Below are 16,322 nucleotides of genomic sequence, written 5' to 3' on the forward strand. Positions count from 1 at the left end.
AAAATTGGCCCTACGTCATTAATTCAAAGCGCCATGACGGACGTCGGAAGTGATAAATGGAGGTATTTACAGAAGCGTGAAACAGCAAGCTACTTCCTCCTTCCTGACGTGTTGATCAAATTACCGACTTTGACTGAATTCACATCAAATTATTTATATTACTATGTCATAAACACCGAAGCAGCCTTAAAAGCGTACAGAAGGCGAGACGCTATCCAGTTTTTTTTTTTCGTACATGCTAGGCTACATGACGGTGGAGCACTGTTTCCATGGTTACTGATGGTACCTTCTCCTTAAAGCGATATTTGATATTTTTCTCAGCATACATACTTATAAAGTATGTGTACGTTAATATTCTTACCTTGTAAAACAAAAAAAGTCCGCTGCAAATCCCCGGTTACGCTGCCAGTCATTATGATTATGGCTGCTTTCCATCGCCGCTGCGTCTTTCCTCGCTGAAATAAAATGACAAGTTTGTTTTTCACCCCTGTCTGTTTGTGCAGCCGACCGCGCAGCGCCCTGTGACCATTTTTACTTAGAAATCAACTAAATTGCGATATGGGGCTACCAGACGTGCGGTTTTTTTTGTTTGTTTGTTTTTGCCAGGCTTTAAGGCAGCGCATTGATAGTTTTGACGTCCGTTTTGGCGCAGCGGGCAGAGTTTCGAAGAGAGTGACGTCACGTGTATAAAGGGTCAATAGAAAATAATTAAAAATGAACAGAAGTCTGTGCAAAAGCCTTGTGAAGATATAAACACATACTGTGCGTAGAAGGATTCCATGCTGGTCTGCCTGAACTTGGCCATAGAGCCATTACGGAACATTTCTCTTAAACTAATTTCTGTATTTCATAAAATCTTTGCTTAATGAGCAGGAAGCAGTTTAACTCCGAGTTATGTTTTTAGTAACTCAAAAGTTCCTGCTCTCACATAAGAGGACCGACTTTACTGGACTTTGACCTGTTTTCCGTGTTCCCACCCGCATAGCCTCATCCAAGCTGTATGCTGAGGAAGGAGTGATCCAGTCAAACCAGCTTCTGTTGAGCAAATGTTCTGAAGAATGAAATTTCAGTTGAGTGGGTGTTATGGGAACATTTCTTAGGTATTTCAGTTGAAGTGTTTATTAGTAGCTATGTCCAATAGGACTGTTGCAACCAGACCACCCCCACATTAACTGAGAGTATAAAAAGGCTGATCCGCCACCTGGTCTTATATCAGCTCAAGCAGGTCTTCAGAAGATCATCTTGGTCAAGTTGAAGTAAGTAAGAATTATCTGGTTGAACAAACAGGTTTGTATTGATGCAAGACGTGATTTCTCCTGAGATTAATGTTGCTTCTTGGTTGTTCCTCTTTCAGGTTTTATCTGTTCTCTAGGAAAACATGGTGAGCTATAAAGTAACCGTCTACACTGGAGATCTTGCTCATTTCAGCACTTTCCATGATTTCTGCATCACATTGGTGGGGACAGATGGTGAGAGTAACCCCACGAAGCTCACTACATGGATCCCATCCTTTAAACTGAATGTAAGGATGAAACTCTTTCTCCTCATCTTCAAACTCTGCACATTTAATTTTGCTTTGAATTATTTAAACTCTGACCACTTTCCGATATGCTCAGCCAAAGCAGGCTCTTTTATAAGTTTGGTTCACTCCACTGAGGTTTCTCCTCAACCACTGGGATAATTTAGTTGAATCTCAGGGAATTCATTTGAGATGTTTTCCTTGTTTTTTCAGCCATTCACTCATAAGGTGGAATGCACCACACCACTTGGTGAGCTTTTAGCAATCATTGTGCAGAAGGAACACCATCTGGTGTTCCCAAACGGCTCGTGGTTTGTTGCTAAGGTGGTGGTGGAATCACCAATGGGAGACATCTACCAGTTCCCGATCTACAGATGGATCACTGACTGCAAGGATCACTATTTCCAGGAAGGATCAGGTTGGTTCACGTTGAGCACCTTGCAGAGAAAGAATACACTGACACTGTGAGGAAGAAAAATCTCCAACAAATTTTATTGAATAACACTTTTCATTCTTTAGCAAAGTTTCTCAGTCAAGAAGAAGAAAACATCACCCAATTATGTTGGACAAAAGATCTCGAAGAACAGCGGGCCCTCTATAGGTAAGAACCATCCAACCCTTTAATCCTGTCCATTCTTTATACCTGCTTACCCAGCCTGCACCATCTGAAAGGGTTAATAAACCCTCTGAAAGGGGAAACATTTCTATAAACGTAGCTCTATTACTGAATATCGTCAATGTTCAGTTATCCTGAAAACATGATGTCGATTTCTCCTTTGCTAAAACCAGTTGTCTCTTTTCTGTTTGCCTTAGCTGGGATCATCCTAAAGATGGATTACCATACAGCATTAAAGCAGAGTCCTATAGTTCACTGCCCCTTGATGCGAGTTTCTCCTACACGAAGGAAATAGAGATGTTTTTCACTAAAGAAAAAGCGTAAGATTTCCCTCCCTGGTTTTACTTCCTTCTGAAATGGGTTTTAATGTTGAACTTAATGATTATTTCCATTGTTTAGGCTTGTTGAGCTAAAGCTGACAGAATGGGTTGACCACAAGATGAAGTGGACTAATATTGAAGACATACGACGTCTGCATTGCTGCCATCGCACTGAAATATCTGGTACTGCGTCATCAATAAGCATGTTTCTGGTTCTGGTAGACACTTCAACCTTCACAATTACTATCTACTGACCCCTTGGCATCACCCCATTGATCCCATAGTAATCATTAGGCTGATTCCAGGTTCAGGAACTGTATTCTGTACTTTGACCCAAGGGTCTTTGCTGTTTGGTCAGATTTAGACAGCAGCGAACGGTCTTTGCTAAAACATGAAATCTTTCTTAGAATATGTCTATCAGAATTGGAAAGAGGACTCCTTCTTCGGCTACCAGTTTCTGAACGGAGTAAACCCGATGATGATCCAGCGCTGTGTAACTCTGCCTGAGAACTTTCAGGTGACTGATGAGATGGTCTTCAAGGATGGGAAGCAGAGTCTGACAGATGAGATGAAGGTGGTTATCTGATGGTGAGTCATGTTTTTAGACTGTTAAGCCTCCTGGTAACTAACCTTCTGCTGAAATTTACAAACAGAAAGGCAACATCTTCTTGTGTGACTACAAGATGTTGGATGGAGTGAAGGCAAACATCATAGATGGGAAGCAGCAGTACCTGGCGGCTCCTCTTGTTTTGCTGCACAAAACTGATGACAAACTGATGCCGATTGCAATTCAGGTGAGGTATCCGTCCAAACTTAGTTGCTGGTGATAGATTAGATAGCCCTCGTGCTAGCAGCATAGCACTAAGTCAGGGAACTTTGCTTAACATTTTCAAGACTCCCTGATATCCTCAAAAAAGTAAAGTACAAGTCCAGCTACATTAATTTCTTAGAAGTTTCAGTGAGAGATTCTGCTGCAATATATACAAAAAGTTTAAGTCATACATCATTAGTATATAGATGAGGGAACTGCTGTAAATCTGATAACTGAAGTTCTATCTTAAGTTTGCATCAATGACAGTTTGTATGATAAAACTCATTTGTCTGGACTTAAGGTGTACATGCATTGCTACCTGTATCTGCCACAGATCAGTTTTACATTTTGTACTGGTTCATTAGCATAGATCAGTTTGGGTCATCAAGGGGACCAGAATGATTGTAGATCATTTTCTGTGCTCATCCTGCAGCTGAAACAGATTCCAGCAGAGGACAACCCCGTATTCTTCCCCACTGACTCAGAGTGGGACTGGTTGTTGGCAAAGACGTTTGTGAAAAATGCAGATTTTAACATGCATGAACTCAGTTCTCACCTGCTACGCACCCACCTACTGGCTGAGGTGTTCACAGTGGCTCTGCTGCGCCAAATACCCATGATGCATCCTCTCTACAAGGTATTGTTGATCATTAGTTGGAATGTTTTCACACAAAGGTAACTCTGGTGGTGTTGCTAATAAATGACCTTTTCCAGCTTCTCATGCCTCACACTCGCTACACGCTGATGATCAACTGCCTCGCACGGCAACTTCTCATATCTGATAATGGTATTTTCACCAAGGTAAGTAAGAAAAATCAGAGTCAGGAACTATGTCCACACCTACATCACCAAGTTACAGACACCATCTCCCCTCTAGTTTGCATCTTCTGGTGGTGAAGGTATGTTCACCATTCTGCGGAAGGCGCTCTCCTCCATGACCTACAGATCCCTCTGTTTACCAGACGACATCTCTGACCGTGGGCTGGAGGATGTGCCCAACTTCTTCTACAGAGACGATGGTCTGAAGCTGTGGGACGTCATCCACAGGTACAGACTGTTTGATTTTAATCCTGAGTTAAAAAAAAAAAGATTTATCTGGAAGTTCTGATCTAGTTGTTGAAACAAGAATTTAAATTCTAGAGTAAAATAAGTAGTTATTTTAACTTGATATTGTGAATAAAATAATGGAGAAATGTGGCTCTTTAACCAGGTGAGGACAGTTTTTTTGTCTTGCATATTGTGAAATAATTATTTGGTTTAAATTGCAGCATTAAGTTAAAACTCAATTCAAGATCAATGAACTTATGAAACAATGTTAAATCACCTTCATGAACTTTAGTTTCTGAGTGAAAACCAAAACAACTTCCTTGTGGACTTAAATTGTATTTTCAAGGCAGCAGGTGGATTTTCATTTTCAAGTTAAACCACCGTCACATGTTTTACAGTGTATTTATAAAGTCCCTCTGTGATTTATTGAAGCTTATTTTTGGAGAAAACTGCACCTATAATTCAACCTCAAAGCAGGCAGCCACTTTAAAAAATTATAAATATGTGAAGCTGCCATAACCCTTGGGTTTACTATGAATACAAAATGTTGTACCCTTTTCATTTCTTCTTAGAAGTTAGAATATAAGCAACTGTTGAAAATTTTTGCACAAAAAAAATTATAAAAAGTTGTATAAAAATTTTGAAAAGTATTTTGGAAAACGTTTCTTTCTTTTATAAAACATCAGTCTGACTTTGGGCTGATGTGCTGACTGTAAGCTGCAGCAGGAATGAATCCTGAATGTTCCTACAGCTTTGTGAAGGGAACCCTCCAGTATTACTACCAGAGCGATCAGATGGTCCAGGAAGACCAGGCTCTGCAGAAGTGGATCGGTGATATATATTCATATGGGTTCCTTTCTGAGAAAAACACAGGTGGGTAAATGTTTTCATCCTGGCTTGAAAAGTCAACTTTCTATCAATACTGAACATCACTTTAACTAATTTTCAGGTATTCCAAAGAGATTCGACACCGTAGGCGAGTTGGTGAAGTTTGTCACCATGGTGATCTTCACCTGCTCAGCACAGCACTCGGCTGTGAACGCCGGACAGGTAAGTTTCTCAAACTACTGAAGTTCTGTTGCAGAGCGTCGATCACATCAATGTTCAGGTCTCTGCACACTTTGGGGCTCCAGCTAGAAGCTGAGAGGCAGTCCTATTTTAAAAACAAAGATCAGCGTGTGAAGCAAAGAGATGTCTCTGTCTTGCAGGGGAAGTTTACGTTAGCTTGTTCAGGAAGTTTCTGACTGATCATCGAAGTGGAGATTCACAGGGACGGTTTGGGATTCCTCTTGGTAGCTGTTACCATAGTAACCTGGTCTCAGATATGCATTATGTTAACCGTTAGCATCTGTTTTCGTTTCTTAAGCAGTGAAAGCTGCCATGTTGAGCTCAGCTAGCAGCAGCAGTGGACCTATCATTTCGAGCATTTTAGTTTATGATGGAGTTTAGAACAACAGGGGATTGGCAGTACAACTTAGATTTGTCATTGTTGCAATATTACTGGACGTAAAATGCGTTTAGTGAAGAACTAAGTGTTTGCTCATTATTTCATTAGCTGCATCCAGGCTCTCTATAACCGTTTTTTTTATGTGGTGACTGGCAGCAGATAATTAAGTGGTTTCAGTACCAGAACAGTATACTTCAGCCAGTAGCAACATTTTTATGAAACCTTGTTATTACGTAGTGAAAGCTTCTTCAATCATAACAGAGGCTCATATGTCTCTGCTGAACATTTTTGGTTCAGATTTTGTTGCACAAACAACGGTGACAGCTGAGAAGGCTATTCGTAACCTAGCAACCGAAATCAACAGAAGGCAAGAAAGTGACAAAAGACAAAACTAGATCCTGTTAAGTGCTTTTCAAAATAAAAGACTTCCTCTCTCCAAAATCACTTTGAATGTAAATATGTTTCACTTCACCTTTTTGTAATTATGTATCATCATGTTAAATTCAGTGAATAGTAATAATAATCATGTAAATTTAGCTTAGCTTATAATTGTAAATAAGTCACTAATCATGTACTTAACACTAAGTGAACGTAAATAAGTCACAACACTTGTTGCTTGGATGGGTACATTTAATCATCTGGCCATTGAATCTAACCCACATCAAGACTTTTCAGACTTGATGAGTCTGAAAAGTCAAGACTCATCAAGTCAGACAGAGGATCTTGCAGCTGGAACTGATTGGTGTCTGTTGGGTTTGGTTCCTGCAGTATGACTTCATTGGCTGGATGCCCAACTGCCCAGCGACCCTGGAACGGCCACCGCCTTCCAAAAAGGGAGAAGCTACAGAGAAAACTCTACTGGACACACTGCCTTCTTCGGATATTACCGTGCAGTCGATGGCCGCAGTTTGGCTGCTCAGCAAGGAGTCCACTGACTCTGTAAGTAGCCCTGGTTCTGTTAACATGTCTCCTAACTAAGATCTGATCTCCACCGGGTGGTTCTGGTCACAATCACTGTGTGATCCCGGCAGGTGGCAATAACTTTGACATTAACCCCATCAGATTCTGAGAGTGACTATGGTCCGGCCCCAATGCTCATACTTCCACCCTTGTTCCGCCCTTGAGCCCTTCAAATGCACGTTTTTGTTGAAGGGTTTGAGTGCGTGGTCTTTAGCCCCACCCCATTTGCGCCCTTGGTACACACTTTGGCTAAGACGCACCCAGGTGGACTTTGGCAGAAATATTACCCTCCATGTGAGATTTTTAATTAAAAGGTGGAAATACAGCAGTGGGCTTTTCCTTTTTGATAATTGTGACCAGAACCTCTGCTCCATTCAGTCATCATGGAGCAGTCTATGAAAGTCTTTCTGATGATGTGCATTAATTCAACACCCTCAACATAATCATCAAATATCACAGATGTATTTTTATTCTGATCTGTATGCAAACAGTCACTGAAACCACGATGGAAACCAGATTAAACGTTCCTCTGTCGTCAACAGGAGTTTCTTGGTAACTACCCAGAGCAGCGGTTTATTGAAGATGTTCCCCTGAAAAACATAAAGGTCTTCAAAGAGCAACTTAATGAGCTGAGTCTACAAATCAAAGCCAGAAACAAAGCACTTGAGCTGGCTTACACATACCTGGACCCGGAGGTGGTGGAGAACAGCGTGAGCGTTTAGGGTTGGATCCTTCATCGGTTCCGGTTCCTCCTGAACAAGACAGCATGGAATAAGTTAGGGTGATTCTGGGTTGGTGGAGGGAAACTACTGCTTGTTATCTTAGAAAACTTAAATGATTGTAATAAAAACCTTATGTTTCTGTAAGAACGCAGAACCATCAGGAATTAATTGTGACCTTTGAAGCTGTTTGCAATGAAATAGCAAGCAGAACCATATATTCTGATTTTTTTTAGATGGATTTTAGAGGTGTAGTATGGTCTTTCATGTTTGGGAGCTTTTCAACCACAGCTTGATTTATGGCTAGAGATATTATTCTGATGTTCTTTGTTCCAGGGAAATAACATGTTGAACCTGATTACATAATAAACTGATTTTAAAATGGCTTCATCAGTGTCTGTCTGGACCTTATTGGGTTTGAAGTTATACAACTTTGGGCATTCATTAAATTCAAGGAAGATATTGGTCAGCTGATTCTTTGCTGGCCAATTTATTAGCAAAACTAAATTAAGTTTTTATTAATATACTTAACATTCATATTTGCCAAGTTAAGCTAAACTATGAGGTTACAGAATAAGAACAGATTGGGAACATCCTAAAATATAGGTTTGATTTGATGTTCCAGTCTGTAGTGTTTAAATGTGTAGGAAGAATCTGAGGAAAAAAGTACCATACTGAGGGCAGAACTGAACCCCAGGAACATAATTTCAGATTGAGGAGTCTGAAAAGACCATATTTTAGCTTAGCAAATATATTTTCTGAATATGTTGCAGCCTCTAAAATGCTAATACATCGACAAGAATCACCCACAATAGGTTTTAGGCGAGCACAGCTAATGAAAGAAATGAATAAGAGGTCTTTGCTCAGTAGGTGTGTGTGTTTTGGCTCTTAAAAAAGCCGTTGTGTTTGCATGAGCTGCTGCGGCCTCTACGCCCTCTCTCCGCGGATGCGGCGGGCCAGCTGGATGTCTTTGGGCATGATGGTGACCCTCTTGGCGTGGATGGCGCACAAGTTGGTGTCCTCAAAGAGCCCCACCAGGTAGGCCTCGCTGGCCTCCTGCAGAGCCATGACCGCCGAGCTCTGGAAACGCAGGTCGGTCTTAAAGTCCTGGGCGATCTCCCGGACCAGCCGCTGGAAGGGCAGCTTGCGGATCAGCAGTTCGGTGGATTTCTGGTAGCGGCGGATCTCCCGGAGAGCCACGGTACCGGGCCTGTAGCGGTGGGGTTTCTTGACGCCGCCGGTGGCCGGAGCACTCTTGCGGGCGGCCTTGGTGGCCAGCTGCTTCCTGGGGGCTTTGCCTCCGGTGGATTTCCTGGCGGTCTGCTTGGTTCTTGCCATCCTTTAAATTTTCTCTAAACTCAGAGAAAATATGGAGCAGTTCTGAGCCTCGCTGCTTTTAAAATGGAGTAGCAACTGGGAGGCGGAGACGCTTTTTGAGTTTTCAGCTCCTGATTGGTGGGCAGATGCAACTCCGCCTACAGAACCGGCCTTCCGGGCTTTTTGGTGGCTGCTTATTGGAGGAAGCTCCTGTGGAAAAAAGTCCGTGAACCTCCCATCAATATTTTAGGGCTATGGTCCATACCCCGCTGTGCAGGAAGTTCTTCTGGTTGGTCTGATAGGAGGAATGACTAAAAGTCACACAGAAAAAAAATTAATAATTAGCAATAATTTAATTATGTAATTTATTTGAGAACCAAATAGCATCCGAAATAAATATTTGAAAAATTAATATCTACAATATATAATTGTATTTAAAGTGCTATGTGAGCAAATATAAAGTATTAAAAGTTACTCAACTCAATGCATAAATGGAAAACAAGTAATCAAGTCTTTATCCCGATCATACTCAAGACCTGTTCCTATAAACATTTTTATTTGAAGAAAATATATACTCTATGTTGATTATAAGTGACGGAATGAGCTCTTATGCGTTGCAGTGTTGGCTCTTAAAAGAGCCTTTGTGTAGAGGATGTCTGTGAGGGATGGAGTTCACTTCTTGGCTGCTGCCTTCTTGACTTTGGGCTTAGCGGTCTTCTTCGCTGGAGCTTTCTTGGCTGCTGCCTTCGCAGGGCTCTTAGTGGCCTTCTTGACCGCCTTCTTAGGGCTCTTCGCTGCCTTCTTGATGGCTGCTGGCTTCTTGGCCTTCTTAGGAGACTTCTTGGCAGCAGCAGCAGCAGGCTTCTTGGCTGCTACTTTCTTGGGCTTCTTGGCCGCCGCCGCTGCGGGTTTCTTCGCCGCCGCGGGCTTCTTAGCTTTAGCAGCGGGCTTCTTCGCCTTGGTCTCGGCCTTGCTGCCCATCTTGAAGGAGCCGGAGGCCCCGGTTCCCTTGGTGTGGACCAGGGTTCCCTTGGTGAGCAGGCTCTTAATGGCGGTCCTGACTCGGGCTTTGTTTTTGTCCACATCGTATCCTCCGGCGGCCAGAGCCTTCTTGAGGGCGGCCGCCGACACGCCGCCTCGCTCCTTGGAAGCGGCCACGGTTTTCACGATCAGCTCGCCGACGCTGGGGCCGCTCTTCTTGGGCTTGGAGGCCTTCTTCTTGGCCGCTTTGGCCGGAGCAGCGACGGGCGGTGGAGCTGGAGCGACTTCTGCCATCTTCTGCTGGCGACTCAACAACAGTCAGAGTGGAAATGAGAAACCCGGAGCAGCGCGCGGCACTTAAACACACCATGAGAACCGTGGAGACTCAACCGTGTCCGGGGCTCCTCGCAGCAACATGGACGGCTTCTCTTTGTGTTTTCTCGGCGACCTAAAACAGCTGAAATCTCTGTGTTGGATCAGCGCTGCGGGCCGACAGTGTAGCGGATCCGTAGCGGACTAGTTTCTCTTCGTGTTCAGCTTCTGGAAATCTCTGAAGCTTTCTGCTCTTTGTTACCGGAGCCTGAAAACTGCACCGATTCACGGCAGAACACGCTGATAATCGCTGTGTTTTCCGTCCTTTCTCCTCGTCAGATCCTATCATCCTTATCAAATACTGTCTGATCGCTTCCTAACACGTTAGTGTAAAGCCTGAGAATAAAAACAACCAGCCGCGGAGACCCTTTTCGTCCTAAAATGAAGATATTGTAGCATCAGCAAACACACTGATGATGGCGTCTCATGTTGTTGCCAGACTTCCTAGCAGCGCTAATCAAAGTCAGATTTTCTGCTCTCAACTCCTGAAATTAATAAAAAGTCACTTCTAAGATTATAACTGCGCTCGAACTGAATGTTGGTGTCTGAATAAAGTATTTTCTACACTTTCTCAGTCTGCGCTGGGCTTTACAAAGTTAGTTTGAAAGACTGTTATGCGTTTCTGGCTTCCTTTGTGTGCCTGAATAAAATGTGACTTAAACATATGCCTTCAATTGTTTTGCTTCTGAATTCTCCATTTTAATCATTTTTAAAACTAAGCTACTTATTGCCACATTTTCTATTATATCCTGAGAAAAAAAACGAGTGTTTAAATATTGACAGTTTAATCATGGCAACTATCAACGCTCTCACACATAATTTAAACTAGATGACCTATTTTTAGGGACAGATCTAAAGCATGAAGGATATCAAGTCCTGAGGACCAGGGATTGAACTATGGAAAAGAAAATCTCCAATGATAATAACTTCAAGTAAAATTGATAGCAAATAAACATTTTATTGCAAAGTAAAGTTTTTTTTTCCCTCAAAGCAACTTATAAATCTTAAACATACAATTGAACAGTCAATTTCCATTACATTTGTTTTTCATTGAGTTTTGAAGTCATACAGCACCTTGATTATATTCCATAATTCCTTCTGAGAGGAATAAAAGCACATATTCCCACCACTGCAAATTTTATTAAAGAATCACCAACAAATCCCAAAGCATGTCACAGAAAAAGCTTACTTTAGTAATTACATGATTAAAGGAAAATCTGGTCATGATCAGAAGTGGAGTTTTATTTGCCGATTCAGGGAGCTTGTCGTTTGCGTACCATCCGGATCCGGCAGAAGCATCCAAAGCGAACTTTGTAGTTCCTGCAGGTTCCAGTGTTCTGGTCGCTATTGCGGCAAACAAACCCCTTGGTGGGACTGTAGCTGAAAGTGAACAGATGATGCCGAGTTAGCACAAGTTATTGCAAAAAGCAGTTTAGCCAATAAAATCCTGTGATAGTAAACTTATTCATGCTTTGTCCCCATTGAAGTTCAGCGAAATATTTCCCTAAAATTTCAAATTTGTGCCAAAAATGAGTGTAATCTTGGCTTTCATAGATAGGAAGGTAAAAGGGAATGAGTTGTGTGGTCTTTTTAATCTGACTTGTTTTAGGACACAATTTTTCAAAATAAGAGCCACCAGAGGGCGGTAGAGAGGAAAAGAAAGTTGGAGAAAAGACGAAGAAAAGAAATACAAATATGAAAACGTTAGTTTTTGATAATGCATTTTTTAAATCAAAATATAATCTGATTTTCAATCATAATTTATAAAAGTTAAAATAATTAAGATTTTAAAAAAATCTTCCTACTAAGTTTCATATCTCTTGAAGTGCTATTTCTATTATAACTGCACAAAACCTTTCTATTATAATTTTTAACTGTGTATTATTAAAAATTGTACATTTATATATTTTAAACTCCTACATAGCTTTATGCTGCCGTTACAAATGAATTACGCCACTGTCGGACGGTAAGAAATATTTAGATTTTATTCTAAAGTAACTTATTGAAATGTTATTTTTTCAAAGTAAGAGCAAAACAGAAAAATTTCAGTCAAGAAAAAAGACTGAAGGAACGTCCAGCAGTCCAGCTGTGGAGAACATTGCTGCAAAAATCCCCAAAGAACTAAAATCAGAATATATGGGGCAACATTCATGCTAAATGAATGCATTAAATTATTAAATGGTAAATAAAAAACATTTTACACATTTTGTAGCCTGCCAGCAGGAACATGGCATGGAAAGGTTTGGAAAGTCCTGCTGTAGGACGACTTACGAGTAGAAGCTCTCTCCTGTTCTGATGGCTGGGATCTCGCCGTCGAAAGTAGCGGCCTCGATGTACACCGGTTCAGCACAAAGGTCTCCTCCAGGGTTTTCTGAGATCAGGGCGCTCAGGTGCTCCCAGTCCCCAGATCCACTGGGATCGTCTCGGTTGTACCACTTGGTCCAGCACACTGCAGGAGAACGGAGTTAAACGGCTGCACTGCCAAGGTAGAAATTCAAATAATTTAATCAATTCTTAATCGGGTGCTGTAATATTTTTTGTTGAAATTTGCACCATTTTCACAGGAATCAGGTGCGCAGCTGAGGCGAACTTTATAATCAGAGCACTCCCAAGTCCGGTTGATCTTGGTTTCTGCAGACAAAGCCGTTTTCCAGATCATTTCTGAAAAGGGAAAGAAAATGCTCAAACATGAATTAGTGCTTTTACACAATTTTAAAAACGTATGTCATTTTAAAGCATTTGTGTTTCCATTGAAATATAGTGAGACATTTTCTGCAGATGGAGAAAACACAGAACTATGTTGAACTAACTAAACTACCAAATGTATTCCAGGAAGTCACAAAAATAAACTGAAACACGTAGTACTACAGGACTCAACAAACATTCTGCTAAAATTTGTCAACATTTTGAGTAATACATTCTCCTAATCCCACCATGTAACCAAAAGTTTGTTTTGACATCTAGAAAAAGGATTAAATTAGTTTGAATGATTTCTTGTACATTTTATAATCGTTTTAGTTTCCCCAGGTTTGTACTTCCTGTTTGTATGTATTCATCCATCATGTACTTGTATGGAGTGAAAATGATCCCAAAATATCTGTGCGTGCAATACTGGATTTGTAAACCTTAAAAATAAAACAAACCTTCTCCTGTGCCCTTAAATGTTGAAAAAGTACACACACACACAAAACTGCATTTACGCACAGATCGAGTTACAAGTGCACGAGTATTTGAGACTCATTTCAAGCTTTGGGGAAGCTCCCAGATTTTATGTGGAGATGATACGTTTACATGCTAGTAAAAAGTGGGCCATTTAAGTTTTGCTCCGTCTTGCTCCCGTGTTTGCCTGGCTATTTCTCCGGCCAGCGAACCATTCCGCCACCCAGTGGTCCTTTTTCAGACCACTTAGCCTCCCGTACCACTCAAAAATGCACAATATGCCTATAAATAATTTTAGGATATTATAAGTGCTGAGATATACCGTTTCCCACCGAACTAACGTGTTTGCCACTTCGGCACAAGCACAGTGAGAAACGTCAGAGGATAAAAACACTAGACTCAGACCAAAACTCAGATGGCCCAGCTTTTACTAACATGTACACGCATCATCCACACACAAATCTGGGAGTAAAATCATCGTTTGCTTTTAGCAATTCAATTTACCGATAGTCTTTTAGCCTTTTAGCTAATTCGATGCATTTTCAGAATTAGCTAGTTTTGGCTAACTCATCGTTCCTGCCAAATAAATGAATAAATTTCAGGTTTTGTGATTAACTTTGTAACCATGCTTACAGATAAATATTTTCCCCGGTCTGACTCGCATCGAGCCCAGAGAGAGTAACAGCCTCGATGTCTACTGGGTCGCGGCAGATCTTCCCCGGATTCTCCCTGCGAAGATCCACGATGGTCTCCCAGTCTCCAGTTCCAGAAGGATCATCTCTATCAAACCACTGCGTCCAGGCCTCTGGAGCAGAAATACTCAGATTAAGGCTCTAAACTATTTACATGCTCTAGTTAAAAATGATTAGAATAAAAACTTGATACGGTGTGATTAACAGCACTGGTACTCACGGACGTGGGAAGGAACTTCACAGGGCGGTCCTGAGGGGAAAAAAAAAAAAAATCTCAACTAAAAAGTGAAACATGAACAGACTTTACCTGTGGATAAAACGTCGAAACCTTATAAACGCTCCAACAAGCGCAATCTAATGCGTTTTTTCCCTTCACCCTTGGCGACTTTGTGCCAAGTTTTTGGCCTGACCCTTGAGTTTAAGTTGAACATAAGCAGCAACAGCAAGCTATGAAAGCAGGATGTTACGCAAGTTTAATTAAAACTGAAGTGCAAAATCATAATTTTCATTTTAACACTAGACATCCAGATTTATCAGCTGCATCACTGCAAAAACTCAATGTTTACCGCTTACCCTTCAAAATATAGAAAGTTTAAGTTCAGTTTTATTTTCAGTACATCAACTTTTATAAAATATCGACTTTATCGCAAGCGCAGTCTTCAACATAACAGATTAAAGTGTCAGGATCAGCGTTCTTCAGACACAGTTGGTGGCTCTTAAAAGAGCCTTTGGGTTGAGTAACTTCCGCAGCGGACAGTTTACTTGGAGCTGGTGTACTTTGTGACCGCCTTAGTGCCCTCAGACACGGCGTGCTTGGCCAGCTCGCCGGGCAGCAGGAGCCGCACAGCGGTCTGGATCTCCCTGGAGGTGATGGTGGAGCGCTTGTTGTACTGAGCCAGACGAGAGGCCTCGGAGGCGATGCGCTCGAAGATGTCGTTGACGAACGAGTTCATGATGCTCATGGCCTTGGAGGAGATCCCGGTGTCAGGATGGACCTGCTTCAGCACCTTGTACACGTAGATGGCGTAGCTCTCCTTCCTGGTCCTTCGCCTCTTCTTGCCTCCCTTGCCGGCCGTCTTGGTCACGGCTTTCTTGGAGCCCTTCTTGGGCGCAGACTTCGCGGGTTCAGGCATCTTCTCCCAAAATGACAAGTAAAGCGGTATACTCGGGAGACTGCTCTTATACACAATACATGTAAATTTAGCTGTGTCGTCCCTTTACTGTGATTGGCTGAGCCGTTCAGCGGGCTTCCAATGAGAGGCAGCGCATCAGTGGTTTGAAAATCCCCGCGCGCGCAAATTCAGTGTTCACAGAACATGTTAAAACTCGGATTAGGAGGTGAAACTGAATTATTGCAACATATGTACTGATGAAGCTGAAAAATCACAACACTGTTTCCTTTAAGACAAGCTAAACACAGGATTTCATAGTAAGACTGTAAATTACTTTATTAGTATTTTTTTGTTTCCTCATTTAAACAATAGTTAATTTTTAACCTTTTGACCGATGCTTTTAATTTGGAAGGGTTTTTAAAGGGACAAGGTTGCTAAGTGATCTACACAAACTTCTGACAATAACTGACAATTAACTGTTTTGGACATAGTGCAGAGAGTAAGAGAGCGTACGAGTCACAGTTAAAGGGAGGTAACTACAGAATAGTCCAACTAAGGTCTAAACAATTAATTAGTTAGCGCTTGGTTGATGAGGGAACAAGATGAGTGTTTTGACAAGAGCATTGTATTTATTGAGCGTAATGTTTATGTTTCGACATGAAATAGTGTTAATATTTGATAAACTGTCGAACAGTTGAAACAGTTGGAATACGTTTTAGTTCATTTGTAATATAGAAATGTTATAGTTAATTAAATACATGTATTGTAAATTTAATGTTATTACATAAAGTCAGGTTTATAGGTGAAGGGAAAAGGTTAAAACCACTAAGAGTTATTAATGGTATTTTATTTGTATGTTTGTAGATGTTTGTAAAGAAATGTGAACCATCAGTTTGAGAGACCATCTTTTCAACCAGGACTCTACAAAGACAAACGAAAAACTTCGTTAAAATTGAGATTCTGCTTCTAAATTCTAGTTGCTGGAGAACATATTTACTATTTGCTAGTCATATTCTGAATTTTTGTTAAAAAAAAGTTTCACTTATTGTAATGAGTGTTGAACTCTGCAGCTACACAGCACACATATGGAAAAAAACTGAAGTGTTTCAGAATCACTAATACTGTTTTACATCAAACATTTAAAGGAAGAAGTGTAAACAAATGAAAATATTGTAAGGACAGATATATATATAAGAAATATAATGTGATCATTGTAGTGTTGTGTTCTGTGTTTTCTGTGTAGTTATTTT

At 41.1% G+C, this 16,322-nt stretch overlaps 4 protein-coding genes across 4 annotated transcripts; 1 reads left to right on the top strand and 3 right to left on the bottom strand.

Annotated features, from left to right (window-relative positions):
* The first annotated feature begins 1,183 nt into the window (after positions 1–1,183).
* Positions 1,184–7,823, top strand: LOC106950811 (arachidonate 15-lipoxygenase B-like). The gene is made up of 15 exons (XM_015037909.1): positions 1,184–1,256; positions 1,355–1,522; positions 1,733–1,937; positions 2,039–2,120; positions 2,333–2,455; positions 2,535–2,638; positions 2,863–3,029; positions 3,109–3,249; positions 3,700–3,903; positions 3,981–4,067; positions 4,144–4,313; positions 5,065–5,186; positions 5,263–5,363; positions 6,529–6,699; positions 7,263–7,823. The coding sequence occupies exons 2-15, from the start codon at positions 1,379–1,381 to the stop codon at positions 7,440–7,442; spliced, it is 2,001 nt and encodes a 666-aa protein (XP_014893395.1). The 5' UTR covers positions 1,184–1,256; positions 1,355–1,378; the 3' UTR covers positions 7,443–7,823.
* On the bottom strand, positions 7,681–8,995 carry LOC106950896 (histone H3). Its single transcript, XM_015038062.1, has one exon. It carries the CDS (start codon positions 8,775–8,777, stop codon positions 8,367–8,369), a length of 411 nt encoding a protein of 136 aa, XP_014893548.1. The 5' UTR covers positions 8,778–8,995; the 3' UTR covers positions 7,681–8,366.
* A 300-nt stretch (positions 8,996–9,295) lies between these two features.
* Positions 9,296–10,053, bottom strand: LOC106950870 (histone H1-like). The gene has a single exon (XM_015038013.1). It carries the CDS (start codon positions 10,029–10,031, stop codon positions 9,429–9,431), a length of 603 nt encoding a protein of 200 aa, XP_014893499.1. The 5' UTR covers positions 10,032–10,053; the 3' UTR covers positions 9,296–9,428.
* A 4,415-nt stretch (positions 10,054–14,468) lies between these two features.
* LOC106950913 (histone H2B 1/2-like) lies at positions 14,469–15,113 on the bottom strand. The gene has a single exon (XM_015038081.1). The coding sequence runs from the start codon at positions 15,091–15,093 to the stop codon at positions 14,719–14,721; it is 375 nt and encodes a 124-aa protein (XP_014893567.1). The 5' UTR covers positions 15,094–15,113; the 3' UTR covers positions 14,469–14,718.
* Positions 15,114–16,322: the final 1,209 nt, after the last annotated feature.

This window comes from Poecilia latipinna, unplaced genomic scaffold, assembly GCF_001443285.1.
Source record: "Poecilia latipinna isolate Pla-1442-1.1 unplaced genomic scaffold, P_latipinna-1.0 Scaffold25, whole genome shotgun sequence".
Taxonomy (NCBI): domain Eukaryota; kingdom Metazoa; phylum Chordata; class Actinopteri; order Cyprinodontiformes; family Poeciliidae; genus Poecilia; species Poecilia latipinna.

What these genes read in the sequence shown, in the direction of transcription:
- LOC106950811 (XM_015037909.1), top strand. Translation starts at nt 1,379, where the DNA reads ATGGTGAGCTATAAAGTAACCGTCTACACTGGAGATCTTGCTCATTTC. An exon ending in ATAATGGTATTTTCACCAAG is followed by an intron (nt 4,068 to 4,143) that starts GTAAGTAAGAAA and finishes TCTCCCCTCTAG; the next exon opens with TTTGCATCTTCTGGTGGTGA. An exon ending in GCAAGGAGTCCACTGACTCT is followed by an intron (nt 6,700 to 7,262) that starts GTAAGTAGCCCT and finishes TGTCGTCAACAG; the next exon opens with GAGTTTCTTGGTAACTACCC.
- LOC106950896 (XM_015038062.1), bottom strand. Translation starts at nt 8,777, where the DNA reads ATGGCAAGAACCAAGCAGACCGCCAGGAAATCCACCGGAGGCAAAGCC.
- LOC106950870 (XM_015038013.1), bottom strand. Translation starts at nt 10,031, where the DNA reads ATGGCAGAAGTCGCTCCAGCTCCACCGCCCGTCGCTGCTCCGGCCAAA.
- LOC106950913 (XM_015038081.1), bottom strand. Translation starts at nt 15,093, where the DNA reads ATGCCTGAACCCGCGAAGTCTGCGCCCAAGAAGGGCTCCAAGAAAGCC.